Source organism: Lolium rigidum, chromosome 1 (genome assembly GCF_022539505.1).
Source record: "Lolium rigidum isolate FL_2022 chromosome 1, APGP_CSIRO_Lrig_0.1, whole genome shotgun sequence".
NCBI lineage: Eukaryota > Viridiplantae > Streptophyta > Magnoliopsida > Poales > Poaceae > Lolium > Lolium rigidum.
This window is the reverse complement of record NC_061508.1, coordinates 24251961-24277451: the sequence shown is the minus strand read 5'-3', so window position 1 is coordinate 24277451 and position 25491 is coordinate 24251961. Positions and strand designations below refer to the sequence as shown.

The window sequence follows — 25491 nt, the reverse complement described above, 5'->3', positions numbered from 1 at the left end:
CTCATCATGCATATGAAAAGCTAATACTATTCTAATAGTTCACAAGATATTGGTATAGTTATGTGGTAAAGTTACCTTTCTGTCCCTTTGCAGCTTGTACTTGTGATTCCAACAGGAGAGGTCTGTATTTGACCACCGGCGAACAATAGCTTCACTTTTTAGATTTGCCAAGATGGCAACACTTTAAGGGTGCCTTGCCGATAGTTAGTTTAATCATCTGATTGCAATGTTACATTTGCTTAGCCCTCTCATCAATGGAAGTGCATGCAACAAGGGAACACACAAGTATGTATGCAGCTTCGAATGTATTTGATTGAAATTAGGTACTTCAATGTGAAGTATAAATAATATGTGCATTCATGGATTCCCATCAACATGCATTTCTGGCAAAATTTTGAAGTTCACTGCTAACTAGATACTTTAGCTGTAGAAATTGTAACTGAATTCACTTTATTTACTTCCACGTATTTGGTTATATATAGCCCATTAGCAGAGGAAATACACAATTTATAATTTCGACTTCCTAATTTACATTGGATTTGCAGTACACCACCAAAACTAATTAGAGTAACCGCAACACTTCAGTGTAACCCAAACATAACCCAACCGTGGGCAGCAGCAGGAGCATCAGGTCTAGCGGCACTACTCCGGCCGGCCTAGTTATTGTGTCGCGTTGTATCTGGTATAGCCTCTATATGCTTGTATCAAACTCTTTTCAATCGATGAATTGAACGCAAAGCTTTTGTGTTTTCTTGAAAAACAGTGTAAATAAAGTTATCTTGGAATTTCAGATGACTGGATAAGCTCCTTTTCCAAGCTGTACAGTCTAGTTCCTTCACCGTCTTTGCTTTCCTTGTATGGCTGTTCATTTATACCATTCTGGTTCACTCTCGTAATCTGAGAAATGAGTTGGACCCTTGAGTTCTGCACATCTTCAAGTGCTGTCTCCACTTGCCTCATTGTAGGCCTTTCTTCACCTTTTAAGCATAAGCATGCTTCCGCAATTCTTGCAACAACTTCAGCTTCTCTAGCACCTCCCTCATCAACAATGTGTGGATCCAGAATATCTGACAAGCGATTGTCTCTTATCAGTGATACAAAATGTGATGCTAGGCTTGTTCTTTCTGACGAATGAGCAGAAAAAACTGGTGTCACCCTTGTTAGTAGTTCCGCGAGTATTACTCCAAAGCTGTAAACATCGCTCTTCTCTGTGAGTCGACTGCTGTAGTAGTATTCAGGATCAAGGTAACCGTAAGTCCCCTGAACGGCTGTCAGTATTCCTGTGTCATCTACTGCAATTGACCTTGAAGCTCCAAAATCAGATATTTTTGCTGTTAAAGTATCAGAAAGAAGTATATTTGCACATTTGATATCTCTATGATACACTGATATGGAAGCAGCACTGTGTAGGTATGCAATTGCCCTTGCAGTTTCCAGTGCCATCCTCAGCCTATCTTTCCATGACAAAGGGTTCTTAAGTTGGCCGTGAAGATGATTTGAGAGAGTTCCATTTGATATGAACTCATAAACTAGTAGAGGAACTTCTGTCTCAAGGCAGCAGCCAAAGAGCTTCACCACATTCCTATGGTTAGTCTGTGAAAGTATTACAACCTCATTTATGAACTGGTTGATTTCCCTTTCAATGGCAATTTTAGCCTTCTTGATGGCCACAACACGCTGATCAGATAAGATTCCTTTATACACCATGCCATGGCCACCACCACCAATGATCCGATTCTTGTCAAATTTGTTCGTTGCTTGCTCAAGCTCTTGCAAACTGAAAATCCTAGTTCTTTCTGCTATATCTTTGTTTGAAGAGATTAACTGTTGTAGAAGCAATCCATGATTTTTCTTGAAAAACTTTTGTCCCAGCTTCTTTGCTTTTCGTTTCTTGAGTTTGTTGGTTATTTTGGTAATACCCAGAAGTGAAAACAGTACGCCAAAGCCAGCACTTATTGCAATTACGGTAATTAAACCTGGCGAGAATGAAAGCAAGGATCATGCGCAGTAATAAGTTGTGTTGCCATATTGAAATGCAAATTTAAAATCGAAGTTTTGAAACTGCTAAACTATACCACGACAAAGGTTTTCTTGGAATATTTATCAGAGAAATCATATAGGAAGTATTCATGGTGCATTAATTTATAAAGCACATAACATCCTGTATTGCCTTTTATTTTTCTTTTGTTTTGTCTTCCATTTTTCAATATTCAGATGCTGATGCTTTCAGTATTAGGATATGTCATTTAAGAGCTGAATAATGCAGCAGGAGTATTTCAGCAGCCACTCTAGTCATGTATACATAACAGATAATTTATGATAATTCTGTGTTACTTATTATCAGTTTATTACTAGGCACAAAGCAAACAAAAATTCAATTCTGCACATGGAAGCATATGCTCCTGCCACCACAAATTAAAACATTTTGAAATGTTAAAAAAATTCGAACAAAATATTTCTTGCTTAGGTATCAATATTTTACGTGCGCACATCAAGTCTTGTGAAAACTGATTTTTTTTGTGACTTGTGTGAAAAAGACAAACAAAATGTCTCATACACAACCTTTTTTTAAACCAAAATTTGTCTTTTTTGCAAATGCCACTCAAAATGTTGGTTTTCTGTGGAACCATTTTGTGAACGTGTAGAATTTCGAGATGTATACACTAAATTTTATGTTCAAAATTTTCAACATTTTAAAAGTGCATTTAAAACAAAGTTTAAAACCCGGTACATATGCTCTCGGGTACGAAAACGCCACTCCCGCAATATATAAAGCGAGTGAGTTGCATATGCAGTTTTGTACCTGGAAGGCTGCTGATACTTTTCCTTGTTGCGCATTGGTATGTCCCTGGCATATTAATGCAGGTTCCTTGCAGGCATGGATAAACATTTGGCCTCTGGCATTCATCAATATCTGAAATTGCCAAGAAAATAATACATTTCAATTGCATAGAGATTTGATAAATCAAGACCACTAGTTTGCTATCTTGGAAATGCAGTTGAAGCCGCAAAACATCTATAACCTATTTTAAAAAATTCCAGGTAAGCACCACGTTCCCTAGTTGTACCGATGGCAATAGCAGAACAAAATGTACGTAGTGCCTTGCATCCATCAGCGATGTAAGGGTTCTGAATTGCTAAGGTGGTTGAACTGTGTTTTATTTCTGAGATAGGTGACCACATCGTGACTGAACCTTAGGTTAGCCATAGTGCTAGTATTTTAGCTATTATATCATGTATATTGGTTTCACAAAAATGCTGACGTGACAGCTAATTAAGGAGGGGAGAGGTGATTAAAGTAACATAGGTGGATAACGTATCATAGCGTATATTACGAGAAAAGTTAATACTAAACAAATCTTGTACACAAATTTGCACTGAGATTTAAAAAACAATAAATACAACATCGCTATGATATTATTTCATGATACCACCCACTATAAAGATAGTATCATACAAAAGTATCATATGCATGATACTACTACATGATACTTAGCACTATGACCAGCTTTATTGTGAAGTTATTGTGTTAAAAGGGCACTTAATGCTGAAATGTTGGAACGAGCACTTCATCGAATAGCTCGCCTTCACCAACAAGATTCTGAAATAAAATCGAAACTACTACCTCTATCCCAAGGCTTAAGGCCTATATTTTTCAGAAAGTCAAAGAAGTAAAGTTTGACCAAACTTTTAGAAAAATTTATGAACAAATATGATATTTTGTAGGTACCATATAAAAATATATTTCATTATCTATCTAATGATATTGATTTTGTAATTTGCATGTTAATGATTTTTTAATAAAAACTAAGTCAAACTTAACATAGTTTGACTTTCTAAAAAATATATAGATCTTAAGCCTTGGGATGGAGGTAGTACGAGTTAATTCCGGTCCACCACGGAGCTCCAACCACTTCGGGTGGACTGATCTGCGGCTGCGTGACCCCTCTGCGGCTCTGCCTAGCTGCGACGCTGCCAGCCGGCCACCCACCAGGTGCTCACGTGCCCGCGGCTCGTTTCTCTTTGGAGTTTGGATCTTTTTTTTTAACATTACAAGGGACTGGCATTTTTTTTTTTTCAATGATAGGGTTCAGGACTTTGTTTTCAGATTGAAAGGGCCTGGTGAAACGCTAATCCGGTGTTTGGACTTTGGACACCTGGACTTAAATCTGGACCAAGTAAAAAAGACTTAAAATATGGATAATTTGTCAAAATAAAAAATTAGGTTTTGATACAGATTTTTTCAGTTATTAGAAAAGCGTACTTGTAAGTTTTCTGAAATCCTGAAAAATGGAGCAAATAGTACTGACTTGAAACATAACAAAGTATGTTTTTTCTACAAATAATCGGGAAATTGAGAAAACTACAATTTATATTTAAAAACGGAGGCTCGTACTTCTAAGTTTTCATTAAGACTTTGAATCCAAGTTTTAAATAGCCGGCTATAGCCTGATTATAGCCCGGCTATAGCCTTTCTGGAGACATGCCGCTACGGTTATGCTATTTATAGGCTAAATGAGAAAAAGCCGCTAATAGCCGGCTATAGCCCTATTTAGCCTCTAATTTAGACGCTAAACCTCCTGTATTTTGAATTTCTCTTCTCTTCTCTTTTTTATTTCTTGTTTTCCAAATTTGTGTTTAATATAACTAGATAAAACTTGTGAGTTGAATAATTAAATACTTGTTTGCCTTAAATAGTTGGACAAGTTGTATCACGAATCGTATTCCTTCATTTCCAAACTGGTCCACGACTAAGATCTTAAGAATATGTGAGTTACCGATTCTCTGAAATGTGCAGACTTGTTTACTTGACGTGATTCCTCTGAGCAGGGGTTGCATGGGGAGGAATGCTTTTTGGTTCTTTCTCCACTCGGGCCTTCCCATCACCGCACCCGATGCGCTAATTTCATTTGAGTGTGAGGGCATCAACATCATGCATGTGATCCAGATTATGCCCGACCTGCATAAGCTATATGAGGACCCTTCCCCTTTTCTATCGATGGTTCACCTGTAGGTGGACTCGCTTATAACCTCAGAGGTGGCTTCCCCACCACCGCCAGTGGAGGAAAGCCGTTGTGGTGACAAGGTCATCGAGGTAGGTGCTTTGGCACCTAACTCCGATACGCTCTTTGCTAGAGAGCTTTGCGCCCTTCTTGTCAGGTTGGAGGTGGCTAGCCCTTCTTGTCGGGTTAGAGGTGGCTAGCCCGTGATCTTGCAAAGAGATTGCTCGTCTCCTAGAGGAGAATTCTTCGAGTGGCAAAATCTAGAAGGTGAAAGAGCATCTCACCAGCATAAGCAAGAAAAATGAAGCCACGAGAAAGGAGTCTGCAGATGGTTGTAGGGGTTGCTTCCTTTGGGAGTACTCTACTTGTGTTGTAGGTGTTGGTGACGTTTGTGTCATTTTGACAAATTTTTCTCATTAATTAATTAGGAATTCTCTATTTTTAACAATTGCTTAGTTGCTCACCAAGTATACCACATGGTAATACATTGGGGCAAAACTCTTGCACCCTTTCAAATGGGTCTCAAGTCTCAACTCTAGTATACCTTTTGAGCATCTTCGAAGAATTCATTGCCAAATGACCTAAAAAAGTTCTGGCTCAATTAAGTTAAAATATTTGCTTAAAAATGAAATTGCTAGCGGGAGGATGCCCCTCCCAGTCCAGATAACCCCCCACCAAGACCTACCATAGCGCCTTAAAGATTAGGGTGGCAATTTATTTATATCCGACAAAAATAGAAACCACAAAAACTCTTATGTTGAGAATGAAAATTATGGATCAAAGCGATTTATTTGTTTTCTCAAAATAATATAAAATAAAATAAATTTTAAATTGAGCTTTCGAATTATGAATTGTTCCACGGTTGCATGTTTTCTTACGATAGCTTCAGAACTAGACCCTGCTCTCACGCATTCATTTGAAGCTCTTTCATTTGGATCAACTTCTTGTGCCAAACAATCAAAGGCCTTGCGGATCCGGTAATGAGTTCTCAAGTATAGCCTTTCAAGACTGTTCAAGACTAGACTATCCAATCTTGACTCATGTAGTGTTAAAGTCCTCACATGTTATGTTTGATGATTGATATATCACAGCAACTATGGTTCCACGATATGTTGACAGTGCCTCCATGAAAGAAGATGACACCCGTAGGCATCAACACCTTCATGGCTGGCACAACCAGCTAGTGACTTTTCCTGGTCCCCACACCCAACTTCAACACTAGTTCAACATCAAATCTTGTGAGTGGTGATCATAGAGATCCTATTTGGCAGGGTGGGGTGCGCCAGGAGGAAAATGCTGACCATTAGATCTAACACACGGAACTAACACAATGAGGCATGCGCCTCATCCAACATACGTTGCCTCACTCGAGGAGTAGGACCATCACCAGAACACTACTCTCTCATAGCTACACCGTCTAAGAACATCTCCACTCGAGGGCCCTAAAGACCTCTAGAAGGCTATAGGAGTCACCGACACAAAAAAATCGCGTTCAGCTTGGTGCCCTAATTTCATTTTGGCGCCGGTGCGGCCCAACAACTAATCTTGCATCCTCAAGCGCCGAACTCAACGCATTGGGAATCTAGCCGGGGTTCTGGATGGACGCGAGTTGACGGGAAGGATGGTCGCAACAGAGCGCGAACCGGCCGGTCGCCATGGTCTAGCGGAGTCAGCGGCTACGGACCGGTCGTCTTCGTCCTTGCATTACGTGCCGAATCAATGTCCTTCGCCTGTACTCGCCTTCAGTGCCCCGTGTAAGCCTTTGCAGCGATGGGGCATGCGTCAATGTTAATGGCAGGAAGCGCCTCTCCTTCCCCCGCTATAGAAACTGCACCCATCGCCTTTGTTTCCTCCCCGTCCAAGCACTCTGCCGCCACCGAGCAGAACACCGAGAGATCAACCAGCCGAGCACTTCCCACCACCCCACCCTTAGCCCATGGAGCGCTACATAGGCGATGGAGCCGCCACAACTGGCATTGGGTGGCGCCGACGGCTCATCGACGAGGCGCGCGCTCGGTGGCAGGCATAGTACCATGTCCTGTCGGACATGCTCTATGGACCTCGGCTCCGGTGGGCTGCTGGTGGGATGCCAGTGCCGTCCGTTCCTAACGGACCGGCGCGGCTGGAAGCCATCTACAACCACTTCCAGTTGGCCCTCACGTCGGAGGAGAACAACGACCCATGATGGAACCTCGCCAACAACATCGTGTGGTCGACGTTCTTGACCTGAAAGCACGAGAACATGATTGTCGCGTACGACAGCAACGGGCCACCACCGGACAACTACGACTTAGAGGGGCAGTGACGATGGTGGAGAGACCCCGGGAGGACCCTCTCATGGGTCCTCGACCACATCGTCGACGGGAACAACCTGCCGCTCACGATGCCACTGCCACAGTCGCAGCCGCGACCAGGAGCACGCCGCCAACAGGCGTCGTCTTCCTCACGCTCCTCTTTCTCGAACTCCTCCTCCTCCTCGCCCGCCCGCTACTCGCGTACTCCCCACCATCTCCCCGCCTCCTAGCGTCGGTGAAGTAGGAGCCCGACTAGCGGCCTCGCATGCGTGCGGGCGGCGACATCGCCATCTGAGGCGTCACGCGCCTTCTCCTCCCCGTGGCCACCTGCAACAAAATCGCTTTTTTGCTGGCAAATGACTATACGCTAGGCCATCGAACAGGCAACGCGGACGCGGCGACACCAGCCAGGGCTGCAGCGGCAGCTACTACGTGCCGCCGAAGGAAAAGCCTGACAACAAGGACTACGTTGCGGCGATGTACTGGCGCCTAGGCCTCAGTCGTGGCTGCATTAGATTTTTTTTTAAAATTAGTCGAACTGTGTGTGCAATCGCCAAACTATCTATTAGATCGTTTGTTTTTATCAAGTTCAGAATATGATTTTTTTTATGGCAGCCAATGAGGGGCATGGCTAGAGTTAACCGGCCCACATTATGGTTTTAGCGTCGGCAGACTAAGGGCATCTCCAACCGAGCGACCCATCCCGCGCCCGCGCGTCCGGATGGGTCGAAACAGACAAAACCGCGGCCCAGCGCGCGGACCCATCCCTAAAACTGATGGCCGCGGCGTCCGGGACGACCCAAACCCGGCCCAAATCTTGGACGAGTTTGCGTGGCCGCGGACGCGAAAGGCTGGTCGCTCGCGTCCGCCCCTTGTCCGCCCCTGGCCCGCCTGTCTGCCTCCCAAAACAGAAACACTCCACTGTACTCCCAAAACCTAGAGATGGCCGACGAAGCGACTGCCGCCGCCACCGCCACCACCGCCACCATCGGAGAGGAGGCACTGCTCACGGCCGTTGCCGATCCTGCCGTGGAGGCGGCTCCTGAACTGGACGCTCCGGTGGTCGTGGAGCCCGGGCCGCCGCCGAAGAAGGCGAAGCCCGAGCTCACCGCGGAGCAGAGGGCGATGGAGACCAAGAAGCGGGGGGACCGGCGCAGGGCGTCTGATCAACGGAAGAAGGCAGCCGCCACCGAGGAGGAGCGGCTGCCGGCAGCGGAGCAGCTCCTCGAACTCCAAACGGTGGCGAAGAACACTCTCCTTCAAGAGCAGCAGGCGCAGGCCATGCTCTTTTACGGCCACGCAGCGCTCGGCCAGCACATGATCATCCCCGGCACCGGCGCGGCCTCGGGGGGGAGCTCGGCCTTGTCCGTGACCCGGCCCCTTCCTCCAAGGTCAACTGCCCCACCGACTGCCCCGTTTGGGCAAGGGCGCATTCAGGGCGGCACGCGTACCAGTCACGGGATGGGTCACCGGAGGTGGGCGAGTCCATGACGGGGCCGTCACCTTCGTCCATTGACCTGAACCGTGCGCCGGCGAACTCCAAAGGCCCCAAGAACCTGGGAGCAGCTGCGATGGCCGGTGCACGCAACCTGTTCGACGATTTGTCGGCCGCGCGCGCGCAGTCACCGTCCACCGTGCAGGCCCCTCCGTCTTTCGCGCAGACAATGCCGACGACCCTGCCATATCCTTCGACACAGCAGGCTCCCCAGCCACCTCCCACTGACACACAGGAGGGCACAACTGCCTGTCCCGGCAGCATAAACATCGAGGAGGAGCCGTTGTTCGGTGAGGGCCTCACTCAAGCCGCAGCTGCACAAGCTCGAGGTCGCCGGGTAAGCAAACGAACCGCCAACTACACGGAGAAGGAGGACAAGGTGCTCGTCGATGGATGGTTGACCATCGGGCAAGATGCGTTGACGGGTGCCGAGCAGAAGGGGACCGCATTCTGGCGCCGGATCTATGAATACTTCCATGAACATCGCAAATATGGACAGGAGCCATTTGAGAGCGACCGCAGCGAAATATCGCTCCAAAAGAGGTGGGGAGCAATTCAAACGGAATGCAACAAGTTCCAGGCGGCGTATGATCACGCGAAGCGGATCCCCGTTAGTGGCATGGGTGTGAAGGACTTGGTATGATTCTTAACCTCAACTTATTCATCCGATGTTTGCACATCTGTTTATCGTTGTTGTCTCGCTTTGCTCTAGGTGTGGCGAGCTTTGGAATTCTACAAAGTCAACAATGGAGAGAAGACCTTTGCCTTCCCTCATTGTTGGAAGGAACTCCACGGCACCCCCAAGTTCCAGGAGGGGTACGAGGGGTACATGGCGACCTTGACTGGCAACAATCCCGCCAAAGATGCCACGGTCATTGACCTTGATGGTGGGCAGCCTTGCGGTAGCTCCGCTTCTTGTACAAGTCGTCCACGCGGCCACAAGTAAACCAAAGCCGACATGAAGCGTGATGCTTCGTCCATGCTATTGTATGGCACTTTGAAGGAGATGCATGCGGACAGAGAGGTGTCCACGGACAAGAGGGATGAGAGGAGGCGCCGGGAGAAAGAAGAGGACAGGAAGAAATTCTTTGATGTCCAGCAGAAGAAGCTTGAGATTGAAGAGGTCAAGGCCAAGACCAAAGCTAAAGAACTTGAGCTCAAAGAGAGAGAACTTGAGCTCATAGCAATGGCAAGGGCCAAAGAGGTGGAGCTGAAGGCGAAGGAAGTTGAGCTCAAACGCCAAGCCGAGGACAACCTCATCATGAACGCCGACTTGACCAACATGAGCGAGGCAAAGAGAGCTTGGTTCGAGAAGAGACAGAAGGATATCCTCGAGCGCCCAAATTGAGTTAGACAATCTCAATTGTAATTTTTATATTTTTCTCAAACTATGGCACATTTTATTTGATTTATCATGGTACATTTGATAATATTTTATGGTATTTGATAATATTTTATGTTTATTATATATTATTCTATGTTTACGAGATATTATTCTATATTTGTTAGACATTGTTTATAAGGATCTGTGGCCAGAGGACCTATTTTCCAAAGAAATAGCCCAAATGGCCAAATGGGTGGCCGCTGCGTTGGGCGCAGCGTGCGATCCAAACAGGACGCGCGGACGCGGGGCTCCGTCCACGCGTCCGCTCGGGCACGCAAACGGTAACGGACGGCCCAGCGCGTCCGTTTGGGTCGCTTGGTTGGAGATGCCCTAACATATGGCTGCACCGAACAGTATATGGCAGACACCAATAAAGACACAAGTAAAGATACTCTAACAAACCGAGGCCACCATTAGAGTGACTACTCGACCAGTAGGCGGCCTCCTCTGGTATCCAAGAGGAAGAGAGATAGGGAGAGCAAGTTTCCCCTGTCGCCCTAGAGCGGAGCGATGCAGGGCGCAAAACACTTTTCTAATTCGGTTAGTTAGACTAGTTATAATGGGAGTATCATAAGTACTATCATGCATGCTATGTTGGCAAAAATCTGATGTGGCGCACCAATTAATGAGGTGAGAGATGGGTATGGTATCATAATATGATACCGTATCATAACACGTAAAACTAAAAAACTTAATAACAAATAAATCATGTACACAAATTTGCATTGAGATTCTACAAAACATTAAATATGATGATCTTATGATACTATGCATTGTGGAGGTAATATCATAAACTAGTATCATGTGCATGATACTAGTGTATTATACTTCCCATTGTGACTAGTCTTAGTCAGTTGAGTTAGATCTTTGGTATTCCCTCGGATTTAAAATAACTGCTGAAAAATAGATGTATCTATACGCTGAACATGTCTAAATACATTCACTTCTGGGCAATTCATTTGAGCCGGAGGGAGTAGAAAATTTGTGTTTTTCCATTACTTCATGACATTTTCCATTTTTCAACAAATAAATGTAACTCGTTTTTTTATTATTACTGTTAAAAAACGCATAAATAAAGAGTGACGATCTCCCTACCGGTTGAATTCATAAACCATGTAGTAGTAGTCAGATTTCGAAAGAAAAAACTGGGTACCTTGACATCCATCGGCGAGGTAGGGGTTCCCCTCATATCCACTCGAGCAGTTGCACCGTGCCAGGCCGAAAACATTTCCTTCTACGTCTTCGACGATGACGCTATTCACGCTAATGCATCTCTTCCACTGAGAGACACTGGTATCCTCCACGAAGAGGTCCTCATCGCCGCGCATACTCAGCGACCATTCCAAAACCGTCGGAACTACGGTGGAATCTACCACCTTCCTTGGATCGTGGAGGAAGTTGAGCTGGAGCGCAGTCTGCTGGCCTCTGAACCACTCCCCGTCAGCGATGAACGCGGCTCCGTGCACTACCGGTACCGGGGAGGCGGCAGCAGGTCGCTGGGCCAGATCGTTCAGCTCGATGGTGTAGTAGGGGAGGCCCTGCGCAACGGGCGTCTGGCAGCAACCGACGCCGGAGCATGAGGAGGTGGTGGAGGAGTCCCCCGGCCGCAGCGCGGTGCGGGCCACGCACAGCGCCGCGCAGACGCCAATGCGGATGTTGTCGGCGTAGAAGGTGTCGTGCGCGACGAGATTGGCGAGGAGGTTGCACCCCATGGCGACGAAGCGGTTGTGCCTGGCTGACAGCGCCAGGGGGCCGTCGGGCCTCAGGCCGGCGGACCACGAGCCGTTGAGCTGCTGCAGAGCGCTCGTGTCGAGCATCTTGGTGCGGATCCGCACCATGCCGTCCGGAATCGAGATGCCGACGACCTCCGCGCCGCCGCCGCCGCCCACAGACAGCTTCGGCGGATGGCGTGTCTCGTCGCACGTGAGGTCGAAGCCCTGTCGGTAGCAGCCTTGGCGGGTACCGAACGGGTAAGGGATGGTGATGTCGCCGCAGGTCTCCGGGCAACCAGGCAAGGCGATCGGAGCGGCCATTGCTGTCGCTACGACCTGAATAAACACTAGCGCCACGGTGCGGATCATCGTTTTTCTCCAACAACTCTCACAATGCAGCACCATCTCTGGAGTCATCGCGAAATGTATACTGAGGCCTAGACGGCTGGCTACTGATCTTTTGTGGTCTGACATCGCGAACATACAAGCTGTCCATGTCATGCAATAATTGCACACAATCATGGCCGAGTTTTGCGACAAGTGACGACACATAGGAATCTCGGGGAAGTCATTAGTTGACCAGGGAGTTTAGTTAATTTAGACTTGCAGCTGATTTTTGGATGCCTTTTTGTTGGAAGGCACGACCGACGTGGTGCTGTCCATAAGATACATTAGCTTGTTTGGACAGGATATGTGAAACTAATCGTGTCAACCATCGAATATGTGAGCAAGATTACAAAATTTGTCATCCTTAGAGTTGACTTGATGTGCTCCTCCCACAGTGCCACGTGCCACTTGTTGGGTATCATGAGGAGCTGGCCTATTGAAACCTTACAAGTGCAAAAACCCAATATCCATTAGTGTCATGATTCATGGTTATGTTAGACATTGCACATGAGGAAAGAGCATAAGCCTTCTATCCACCCACCACTAGGTGGAGTGGCGAAAATCTAAAACAAACACCATTAGAGAATAAAATCAAGAGAGAAGCAAAAGAGAGAAAGTAGAAAGAAAAAAGGGGCGCGCTAGGCATCGGGCGACCGATTTTGCCCGCGTCCACCGTCCGATACTTGGGACTACACGTCCGAGCCAGAAAACACATGCAAGCAGGGACCACGTCGCTCCCTCGTGGAATCAGCGACCATATCGCTATGGCATGCAATTGGGGACCATATGCTTCCGCATGCAAACATGATGCCCCTCTCCGTGCGCATGGACCCAGAAAAAACTTATTTTTTTACCTCTTTTAAAACAAAGTTTTTGCAGCAAAACTTGCACAATTTTACAATAAAATATAAAACACTAATGTAACATTGCAATTGCAATCACCGAGTTATTAGCACAATAATCATCAGCAAATCCAACAAAAATATTGGTTATTTACAACAATAATCAACAACAAAAATGTTGTATATTTACAACAATAATTAACAACAAATCTAACAAAAAACATTGACTATTTACAACAACCACTAATGATAATTCCAACAAAATTGACGGCTATTACAATGTTGGGTTAACAACAAAATATAACAGAAAAAATTAGCTATTTACAACAATTATTAACGTCAATTCCAATAAAAAGTTAGCTATTTACAACAATAGTCAACAATCATTTAAATAAATGTGATTGGTCGCATTATGATATTTTCCACAATTCCAAAGTGTGGTTCACCACAAAAATCAACAAATCAACAAAAAAAATGCTAGTCGTTTACAACAATACACAATAACAAAAAAATCAGCTACGTCAAGTAACAATTTCAACACTAATTACTGCAAGTGCTTTTACAACAAAAATCTACAAGGTTCACCACAAAATTAAGCAACAAAACTACAAATTTTTTTGGGCAGAACACAAAGAGAACCTAGAGAAAAACCGGCGGGTCAAAGCAGTCGCCGTCGACTCACCAAGGAAGAGTACTTGCCGAACATTGCGGCTGGCCCTTAATGTGGCGGTCGGTGACCGGGTCATCGGTACTGGAGCTCGAGCAGATGATGGCGGCGGGGGGACGACGAGGGAGACTTGCAGCGCCGTCGCAGCGAAGACAGCCCACGGCTTGCAGCAGCTTGTAGCACAGACTATCCTAATTTAGACAGTCAACGCTCGCCAACTTGCAGTAGCGCGAGCGCAGAGCTGTGGGAGGGCGAGGGAGCGGCGCTGGAGAAGTCGTCCAGCAGCGTGAGCGCGGGAGGTTGGGATGAGGAAATCAATGGCCGCATCTGCGGGGGATCGGAAGTGGCCAGCGGTGCTCACGCGAGAGAGAATAAAGGAGATAACATAAGGATAAAGAAGACCGAAAAAGCGGGAGCAATTTGATTTTTTTTTTTAGATAAAGGAGCATTGCCCGCCTCTGCATCAATAGATGCACACGGCTTGCTTTATTAAAACCATAGTATCAGGTCCCCAAGAATTCGAAGTCACTTATTACAATCATGGATCGGCTAAAGTGGATACATGAATCAGCCAAACAAAAATACGTCTCCCAGAAAAGCTATGCATTTGCTATTCTATGAAGATGCCGCCACCCAGTAGCCTGGAAAAAGAAGTCCTGAGCAACCACTAGCATCCGGTTGCATCCAGTAACCATATCCTCCCGCTGCTCCAAAGGGAGAAGGAAAACCCATTGTTGAATCGAATGAGCAGCTCGCCGGATAACCTGCAAAAAATTAGTTCCAGTTTGCTTGTTAAAAATAATGTCATTTCTAGTTCTCCAGATTGCCCAACATAGAGCCGATATTCCAATTCGAATTTTCTGTTTATCATCCTTTCGTACTCCATTAAGCCATCTACCAAACATATTAGTAATATTAGCCGGTGGAGGAATATTATAAGTTAAGTACATCATGCGAAGTCCTGAGCAACCACTAGCATCCGGTTGCATCCAGTAACCATATCCTCCCGCTGCTCCAAAGGGAGAAGGAAAACCCATTGTTGAATCGAATGAGCAGCTCGCCGGATAACCTGCAAAAAAATTAGTTCCAGTTTGCTTGTTAAAAATAATGTCATTTCTAGTTCTCCAGATTGCCCAACATAGAGCCGATATTCCAATTCGAATTTTCTGTTTATCATCCTTTCGTACTCCATTAAGCCATCTACCAAACATATTAGTAATATTAGCCGGTGGAGGAATATTATAAGTTAAGTACATCATGCGCCAAACAATCTTCGCAAAAGGACAATCAATGAACAAATGGTTGACCGTTTCACGAGAAGCACAAAAACAACAGGTTTGACATCCATTCCAATTTCTTTTAGCTAAATTATCCTTAGTTAAGAGCACCGTATTACTCAAGAACCACATAAATTTTTTAATTTTCAATGGGATTTTTAATTTCCATAAGTATTTCCGAAGATAAACAGTATGTCCATTAATGAGATCAAGATACATAATCTTAACAGAAAAACTACCCGAGTCGGTAAGTCTCCATACAAACTTATCTGATTCAGTTGTTAAATCCACAGTGATTAGGCGCTGACATAAATTAATCCATTGTAACCATTTAGTATCATTCAAGCCTCTTCTAAAAGAGATATTAATAGGTTGAGTAGCAAACACGGTTGATACTAACACATTCTTATGTTGAATAATATTATACAAAGCCGGATACTGATGGGATAACGGCGAATCTCCCATCCAAACATCTTCCCAGAATCTAACAGTAGTCCCATCACCCACTTTAAAATACCCTCTTTTGAAGAATTCGTCCTTAACATTCATAAGGCCCTTTCCAAAAAGGAGAATCGTTCGGTTTAGCTTCTGCTTGTGCTAGAGCTTTGTTATTCAAATATTTGTTACAAAGCATTTGTTGCCACATACCCTCCTCCGATAGAAGTTTAAACAACCATTTGCTAAGTAGGCATTTGTTTTTCAATTCTAAAACCTCAATCCCCAACCCCCTTGATCCTTAGGCCTACACACAATATTCCACTTGGATAATCTATATTTCTTTTTTTGCTCATCAGATTGCCAAAAGAACTTTGACCTATAATAATCCAACCTCTTTCTCACTCCAATTGGGATTTCCAAAAAAGACAACATAAACATCGGAAGGCTCGTGAGAACCGAGTTAATCAACGTGAGTCTATCTCCATACGACAACATTTTACTCCGCCAACATCCTAATTTATATTTCTATATTGGTCCTCCATATCCTTTGCCTTACCAAAGCAAAAAGTTCACTCTTGTGGAAATTAATTTTCAAACCCGATAATTGTTCAAACATACATAGAATGAGTTTCATATTCACAGCCTTAGCTATATCATGTTCCAAAAATAATATTGTGTCATCTGCATATTGTAATATGGATAGTCCCCCTCAATCAAATCAGTGAGCAAACTCCCAACTTTACCCTCTTCTTTAGCGCGAGCTATAAGAATCGCTAACATATCCGCGACTATATTAAATAGAATCGGAGATAGAGGATCTCCCTGCCGAAGTCCTTTCCTCGTTTGAAAATTATGACCAGTAACATCGTTAACCCTGATTCCAACACTTCCACCTTGCATAAATTGCTTTATTCTATCACACCATACAGGGTCAAAACCCTTCATACGGAGCACTTGTTGCAGAAATGGCCACTTAACCTTATCATATGCTTTTTCGAAATCAATCTTAAAAATTACCCCATCCAACTTTTTCCTATGCATTTCGTGTAGCATCTCATGAAGAACTACCACCCCTTCTAAAATATGTCGTCCTGGAATAAAAGCCGTTTGTGTAGGTCTAATAACTTTCTGCGCTACCTCAGAAATACGATTTGTTGCCACCTTTGTGAAGATTTTAAAGCTCACATTCAACAGACAAATTGGTCTGTATTGTTGGATTTGCGTTGCATTCTCCTTTTTAGGTAATAAAAGTAATTACCCCAAAATTCAATTTATATAGCGGCAGTTCTCCTCTTTGAAAACACTCAAAAAGTGCCATCAAATCATGTTTAATGACCTCCCAAAAGCGCTGATAAAACTCTGCAGGAAATCCATCTGGTCCTGGTGATTTATTAAGTTCCATTTCAAAAATCGCGTTACGAATCTCCTCCATTGAGAAGTTAGCCGTTAGCATATTATTCTCTTCCGCCGACAATTGCGGGATATCATCCGTTCTAGTTTCATCCAAAGCGATAGAACTAGGTTCCGGGCTTCCAAAGAGTTTTTTATAATACTCTGAAATATAGACCCTTAGGTTATCATCACCGACAATAGTACCCTCTTCTTGCTCTAATTGGTAAATTTTCTTTTTCCTATGCTTTCCATTTGCTATGAGGTGAAAATACTTAGTATTATTGCCCCCCTCTTGAATGTATTTTACCTTAGCTCTTTGCGCCCACTTTATCTCTTCTTCCCTTCTCAGCTTGTTTAGCTTTTCATTAGCCAATTTTAATTCATTACGCTCTTCCGACGACAATGGGATAGTTTCTGTCTTAATATCTAAAAGATCAATGATATTCAACAAACGTTCCTTCTCTTTTTTGTATTTCCCACTCAAATTTTTTGCCCATCCACGTAAGAATCGACGCAAATGCCTAATCTTATTTTGCCAAGTATGAATAGGCGTTTTCCCACAAGGGCCGGCTGCCCACTCGGCTGCCACCATGTCATAAAAACCCTCATTTTCAAACCAAGACATCTCAAAAGAGAATCATGCCGATTTACCCAAATGTGCCTGAATCCCCGCATCAATCAAAAGCGGGGTGTGGTCAGATCCCGAGCGAGTCAAAGCCCGAACCGACACCAAAGGGAACTTTTGCTCCCATTCGACACTTGCAAGAACACGATCTAGCTTTTCATAAGTGGGGATCACCCTTCTACTTGCCCATGTAAGCGTCGCCCAGACAAGCATATTTCTCGAAGATTTAAATTCTCGATAATCGCATTAAAAATAAAAGGCCATCGAGGATTAAAATTGTCATTACTTTTATCCTCCGGTTTCCTCAAAATATTAAAATCACCCGCTAATAACATCGGTAATGTCTCCGATTCACAAGTCCTAACCAACTCGGCAAGAAATTCATATTTATTTTTATCCTGTGCCGCTCCATACACTGGCACTAGAAGCCATTCAAAGTCATCTACTTTTGATGTGATAGATATTTTAATACAATAATCTCCACTATCCACTCTATTAACCCTCAAAGTATTAGTATTTATACCCACGAGAATTCCCCCTGACCGTCCATGTGGCAGCAAACAAAACCAGGCAAAATCCTTCCCCGCGGCTAGATCGCGTAAGAAATGTACTGCAAAATTGGACCGGCCTGTCTCTAACAAAGCAATAAAGTCGAGGTCATACTCCCTAATCGACTCCTTCACAAACAAATGTTTTCCAGGATCTTTGAATCCTTCACTGTTCCAAAGTAAGTCCTTTAAGATTCGTCATTGAAATTTTGAGGGTTTAAATCTAATACGAGTGCTCTTCCTAACCAAGTTTTTGTCAAACGATTTTTTTACGAGTTTTCCTATCCTTCTTAATAATCGGAGGAGCATCAACAACATCATCCCCCAAGAAGTCATCATCCCCGTCAAGATCATCACACAAAGCAGAAGCGCGCGAAACAGCCAAACAGAGAGAATCATTCTCTTGTGAATTAGCTACTGGATCTCTACATTTTAAGAGAGTTAACGTTCTTTGTATCTCAACTTCTTTAATTAATTTAGCGGACTGAATACATGCCGATTGAGAGTTACCCAAAGAAACCCCTAAGGACATAGCATCACCAATAATTTGCTCATCAGAAAACGCAGTAATAGAGGTTGGCTTAAGTATGGTCGTACCTATCACTGGTAGTTCCGCACGGTTCTTCGCGATCGTCATCGCTCTCTCCATCTGTGTCACATCGTTATTAGGCTGGGCACGCAGTCGTCCACTCGACCGCACTCCCCGCATCGCCTCCTCTTGAATCCCACCAAAAGCAACAATTTGCTCATGAGTGTAGTTCATGCCCCTCGCAACACTTTGCTCGAACCAAACTGGGGCGAACTGGGCAAAGAAGCACCCTGTGTATCATACTGGTTTTGCTGAGAAGATGTCAAACAATTAATCTTAGCAGATACAAAGGGTGATTCAATCACCTTGCTTGGATCGATGGACGTAGCAGCAGCATGCTTGGCCTGCATGAAATTCGGCGGGCCATGCACCACGGACCGCAACTCCGCCGGGCCAAACACCTCAGGCCGCGACGCAACCAGGCCGTGTCCCGCAGGCTGCGACGCAGAAGCACCGGCGGCCTGCCCCATGTGTGTCTGTGCAGCTGGGCCGGAGAATACAGGTACCTCGGCCATCCGACGAGGCACAGACGGAGGCGGTGGGGTTTCTGCATGTCTCGGTACCCCCGCCCCATGTACGATCGACGTAGCAGCTACCATTGTAGCTCCCGCCATTGCACCTTCCATCTCCTTTTCTTGCCGTTTCACCATGGAAGCCAGCATACCCGGCTGCCTGGTATTGGCCTTAAGAACAGCAGCAGCCATACAATCACCGGCCATATCCGCAACCTCACTGAAAGAGGGAAAAAGAACTTTAGGACTTAGACACAAAATATTATTATCAACACATACGTTGACATACCTTGCTGCATGTGGCGATATGTTTGGCATGACATTCTTCCCCACGGCATTAGTGGTCGAATTCGGTGGAGAACTAGAACCACCCTTAGTACCATCACTTTCCTCCACATTTTTAGTCCTCTTTGCATTACGATCTACTTCGTCTCTCTTCTCTTGACCATGGACCTGTGGATCATCATCCCCACCATCACCATGAGCATCTGTCATATTAATATCCGAAAGGCCAGAAGCTTTCACTCCCTCCACCTCAAAACGCAATCTAAAAAATTCATTCTTGATCTTTAAATCCCAAGTTTCTGGAATGATGGCAATATCCAGACAAGTAATAAGCATACGGAGAACATTATGCGCCTGAGTAAAAACTATATCAATCTCCTTAGTCTTTCCGAACACATCACCCAGTGCCCAAAGAGAAAGATAATCATCAAGAGCAACTGGTGGCAAGCCATGAACCCTCACCCACACATCTTCAGGTGCCCATACTGGTTGTACCTCTTTCTTCCAGAAATCAAATGACAGAATAATGGTAGAATCAGGTACATAAAAACGCCCAAAATGCTGCACTCGCACCAATTCAACTTTACTTGGGAAATTAACCTTGAACACATTGTCCTCTACTTGTTGCACTTCCCATTGGTAAGCACTATCAGGAACCACCCACTGCAAGTGTGTGATAAGCTCGACAGAAGATAAACTACCACCAGATACCTCCACTCTACCCAAACGAGTATTCTCCACCCTAGGCCGCACCCCGAACGACAAAGGGAGCTCCCAAAAAGCCAAGTCAGGATGGCCCGATCCATACATCGCCAACCGTGGTCGTGGCGCCTTATGCAGTGGGCAATCTTTAGTGGCATGATCTGGTTTTTGGCAACAATCACAGAGAACCACCTCACAATCATTAAGAAAATGCCCATTCCTCCGACACCTAAAACAACTCGGACCCTTCCTCTTATTTGCCGCATCAAATTCAGCCTCGGTCATTCCTTCAGTATCAGCAATATGGTCCTTAGACCCAATCCCTGCAACAGCTAGCATAACCTCTTCGGGTCTCAGTACATGTGGTATGGGCTGAGATGAATTGGCTTGCGCAGGTTGTCTCGCAAAGCCAGGTTGCCTGATCACCGGGGGTACTGGCGGAGAAGGATTAGTTCTACTAGTCCCTTGAATATCTGATCCCTGTAACTCAGGCCGTCCTGCTAATTGCCTCTCAAAGGCCTCGGCAGCCTCAGAAACAGTTTTCTGTTGAAAATCTGATAAGCTTGGAACAACAGCAGCATACCTACTGTTACCTGCCCTTGCATTAGAAGAATTATTCGGACCGAAACGGCGGGAATTGTAATTACCATTGAACCCAGTGTTGCGGCGGCCATCATACTGGTTGAATCCTTGATGAAAACGACGATCACCGCCACCATTCTGCCGACCTTGTCCCGCTCGAAAGACGCCGTCCCCAAAAACATTCCCCTGGCTAGGAGCTCCATCCCCAGCATCTCCATTACCGGCAGAACCACTCGGCCCTCCTTCAAAGTAGTTCGCCCCACGGCCCGCACCGTAGCCTTCGTGCCACCCCGATCCTCCACGACCGCCTGGTGGACGGCCCCTGTATTCGAATTTCCCCCACCATGATTCGCCATCGAAGCCAACGGAGTCGGCAGAGACGGCGGCGAAACGAGGATGGTGTTTGCCTTACGTGAATTGTCAAAACCTAGCCTGAATCGAAGACCACGAGCAATTTGTGGGATTCGATCGCTAGTTATTTTCTCCGAAGATCGATCCAGGCCCATACGACCTATTGGAATCATCTGCGATACAAGACCAGGTTTAACCGAGCCCAAAAAGCCCAAAGTCCGAAAATTTGAATTTCGTATAGCATCAGAAAATTGCAGATTACGTCCACGATCAGATCTTGCCGGCGGCCATACTCGACGCCGGTGATCGAACTTAGCTTTTCTTCTTCGCCGGTGCACCATAACCCATTCAGCCGCATCAAAATTTTCAAGCACGAACGTTGTCGGCAAAAGCACCGGCGAAACGATCTGAGTCCTCCTAGACCGATGATCCACTGGCAGAACATGGGGACGGAGAGGAGTAGATGGAGTTAATGGCGTACCTGGCCGTAGCTGTCGCGCCGCTTCCCGCTGCCGAACTCGCTTCTGCTCCCTCCGGATTACGGCCGACAAGGATTCCGACGAAAGCACAAACCTGTCCTCCACCGGCGACGTCCTGTACGCGGCTGGGGAAGAAGGCTCGTTGTCGGAGACCCATCCTTGCGCCGTCAGATCGTCGTCGGAGTCTTCCTCCGGCGTGAGCGCCCAGAATCGCCCTCCGGGCGCCTGTAACGGTCGCTCGCAAAACGCGGTCATTGACCCCAAAGCAGAGGGAGCAATTTGATGGCTCCGTGTGGCGTTGGGTTCTTTAGCTACGTCACGCACATGGCCGGCAAAGCGACTGATCTTTCACGGTGGATCGGTAGGCTCATAGCAAGCGTTTTCCAAGAAAAAAAACTAAATCAAGCACCGGGCTTTGAGCACACTAGTATAAAGCTGACTATTAGAGATGCCCCTAGAGCTGGTTTATCCAAAACAAAATAAAACCTGACTGAACACACATACCCCTAGACCACTGGTGATCCCCTAGTCCTTATAAAGGAGGCTAGGTCTCATATATCTTGTCTAGGTTGGGTACATGTTAGATAGAAACTCTAACGTCCTTCAGTTTGGGCCTTATCTTGCCTCACACGTTAGGTTCCTAGCCTTAGGTCCGTCGATATTTCTTGGAATTCTCTATCCTTTCATGAGTTTTCAATTGGACCGTACCTAGTATATATGGTAAGGGAGGGTACCTAATATAGGGTATGGCCACGTCAACGGCCATCGTCAAACTTTTATCCAGATAGGAAGAGCAACCGGCTCCAGGTAGCCCTTAGAGGCCGTGAATAAAAGCCATCAGTATTAATGTGATTATGGAAACATACATTAGTTTTGGCCACCTCAAAGAGTACGAGTCGACGCTGATGCATGTAAAATGCATGCATACATGAATTTTGCATTCCACATATTACCATATATTTGCATCTTATATAATATTATTTTCATGTTCTATGATGTTTTGGAGGATTTTCTAAACAATCCCCTCTCCTCCGATTCTAATTCTGTTTGGCAGAAAACGTCTCTTTTTAGCATTTTTGACTTTACAGGAGCTACGGGACTCGAAAAAGGGCAAGATCAGGGGCCACGCTTTGGAATTTTCGGGACCGACAAGATGGGATGAAGAGGGACACCAGGAGGTTAACAGGCTGGAAATAAGCCTGGTGGTGTGCCCTCCCCCTCCGGGCGCGCCACATGTGCTCTTTCCCATCTCGAGCGTCCATTTCGCTTGATCTTTTTGCCCACCGACTTGTTTTGACCTAAAAAAACTATATATACGACCCCCGAGGGTTTCATCGAGGCTACGGCAGCGGAGATCAAAAACACATAAACAGAGAGTCAGCAAGCCGTCGCTGACGGAGATCGGAGGGGGGAAACGCTGCCGGAATCACCTCCGGTGGACTCCACCCCCTGAGGTGTGGTCATCTTCATCAACATCTTCATCAACATATACAACAACTCTCCATCACCCCCATTATAATATCTTGGCAAACATGATTTATGATGCAATATATTGTTTTCCCATAATCTATTGTATCTCTATGTTTATGTTTGAGTAGTGACTTGTTCTTGGCATTTGCTATATAGTTTGTTGTCAGTTGCATACAAGTATATCTTTTCTTCTATGATGATCTTGTTGTACTAATATATGAGTGCGCACATATGTTGGGGGATGTACAAGGTTGTCACCGTTGCATATTGATAGGATGAGGGATAGCCGGAGTTTGACAGAAACCAAATCCCAATTCTTAGATTCATGTTGTATTAATTCATAGTTAATCATCGGGGATATAACTATGGGGACCTTTAAACTTACATCGGTGGTTGGACTTTATATCTTAATAATTCCCTTGTTTGTTCTTAATTGACCTTGTGATCAATCACTAGTGGTGTAATTGCTCATGTTTATGGTTACACCTATCTATGGCTCCTCTCTAGAAGAAACAATAAAAAAACATCTATCGTTATGCTTCACTAATTATGAAAACCACACAAATGAAGTACCAATTTGCTAGAACACTTACTCCCTTGAGTTACTCCACTTCAATCCACTTCATCTCATTTTACTTTATTGCACATTACTTTTCTTGCATTAGTTTTACTCATTGCATTTTATTTTTAGCACTTGTAGTTTTATAGTAGAAACCTCTTCACACACACACCATATATCCTAGCTTTGCATAGAAGGCTATAATTGGGTTATAGGGATTTAGAGAATAGATCGTTTACCTTCATCTCCTCGTGGGTTTGGCACTCAAATACTTATCGAATTGTATTACGGTGATCCCCTGCACTTGGGGGTTATCAAGATACTTTGTTGGCGCCGTTGCCAGAGAGTGTAGCGCTAAGCTTATATTCTTGGTTGCATAGCTAGTTTACTTTTAGTAACTTTTATTAAAAACTAAAATCCAAAAAATGGAACATATCAAAAATACTCATAGTATGACTACTAGACTAGATAAAAATGACACGTTGGAAGAGGAATATAAAAATGCTTTGATAGCTATGAAACATAGAGAATCACAAGAAGGGATAATATTAGAACATTACTTGAGAATTTTAAATTATATATCTATTGAGTTTCTAGACCGTCATGAAGATAAAAATTACTTTTCTCAGCAAAATTTTAGACACTTTAAATTTCAATGTAGATCTCATGGAGAATTTGTTATTGCATCTTATCATAGGTGTGATTATGCTAATTTAGGGGTAGAACAAGTAGAGCATTTTTATTTATACGACAGCCTCTGAATTATACACCTTCATTATTTAACATGAAACTTGCCCTGTAGCCTCTAAATTTAAAAGTGCGAGTATTAGTATCTTTAATTATTGTATAACCAACTACATTGAAAATATCTATATTGTTGACTTTAAAAAGAGGGGCATAGCTGACCAAGAGAGCACTAATATGTTGCAGGGAGAAGATGATGAAAGCATAAGCTTGAGGATACCCATACATACCCCAAAGAAAAATAAATAAAAACAAAAGAGGGAGGATGGCAAAAGCATAAGTTTGGGTAATGCCCATGCAACCCCAAGAAAAGAATGAAGAATAACAAGTGGAGGAAAAATGAAGTATCTACCCATCTCCAACTCCCAACAATGGTAACTCACAAAACACCCTTCTTATAATATTGATGATGGTCCTCTATGTGATATAAGTTTGTCTAATTTATGGGAGGATCATGATGAGTTAAAAGAAATAGATTATACCATAAACTCATTAGATGATTTGTCTTTATGTGGTGATTATATTCACGAGTCACGACTATGTTCTTGAGTTTACTCTTGATGCTTGCAAATATTATGAAAGATGAAGAGATAAGATCCCTTTTTATATTTCTATGTTATTTAAAATGCAAGCTACTGATTATTATATGCATTGGCTACCATTAATTTTCTGTTATTTATTCATATATAAAATGCCAATGCATAGGAAGAGAGTGAGACTAAAAATTTAATGGTTTCAAATATTATGGTGCTCCATATTCTTTCATATAACGTTTAATTTGAGCACACCTTTATGTCTTTATGAAATTATAAAACATTTTTACTTATGATTGCATATTAATGAGTTTATAATTTTTAATAAAAGAAAAAATAAACTATGGAAGAGTAAATGAGAAGGATGAGCAATGAAGAAATTGGGATCGATCTTGAGCATGTGTTGCTCATGCCAATGGAACCATTGCTAAATATATATCATTAAAACTCTTCCTACAAAAAAAAAGAGTGTTTCCCTTTTAATACATGTTTATTTCTTAGATAAAATGGTTTCACAATGATTCCTATAGTTCCCATCTTGATAGAAATTATCATATCATTTGTTTGGAGAACTAACCATTTTGTAAGTATTGGACTATCGTGGAGCTGAAAATATTTGTT

The 25491-nt window shown here is 44.2% G+C and overlaps 1 protein-coding gene across 1 annotated transcript; it reads right to left on the bottom strand.

Annotated features, from left to right (window-relative positions):
* Positions 1–774: 774 nt before the first annotated feature.
* LOC124705593 (wall-associated receptor kinase-like 8) lies at positions 775–12305 on the bottom strand. The gene is made up of 3 exons (XM_047237304.1): positions 11330–12305; positions 2804–2914; positions 775–1976 (listed from the first exon to the last, which is right to left on the bottom strand). Exons 1-3 carry the CDS (start codon positions 12303–12305, stop codon positions 775–777), a joined length of 2289 nt encoding a protein of 762 aa, XP_047093260.1.
* Positions 12306–25491: the final 13186 nt, after the last annotated feature.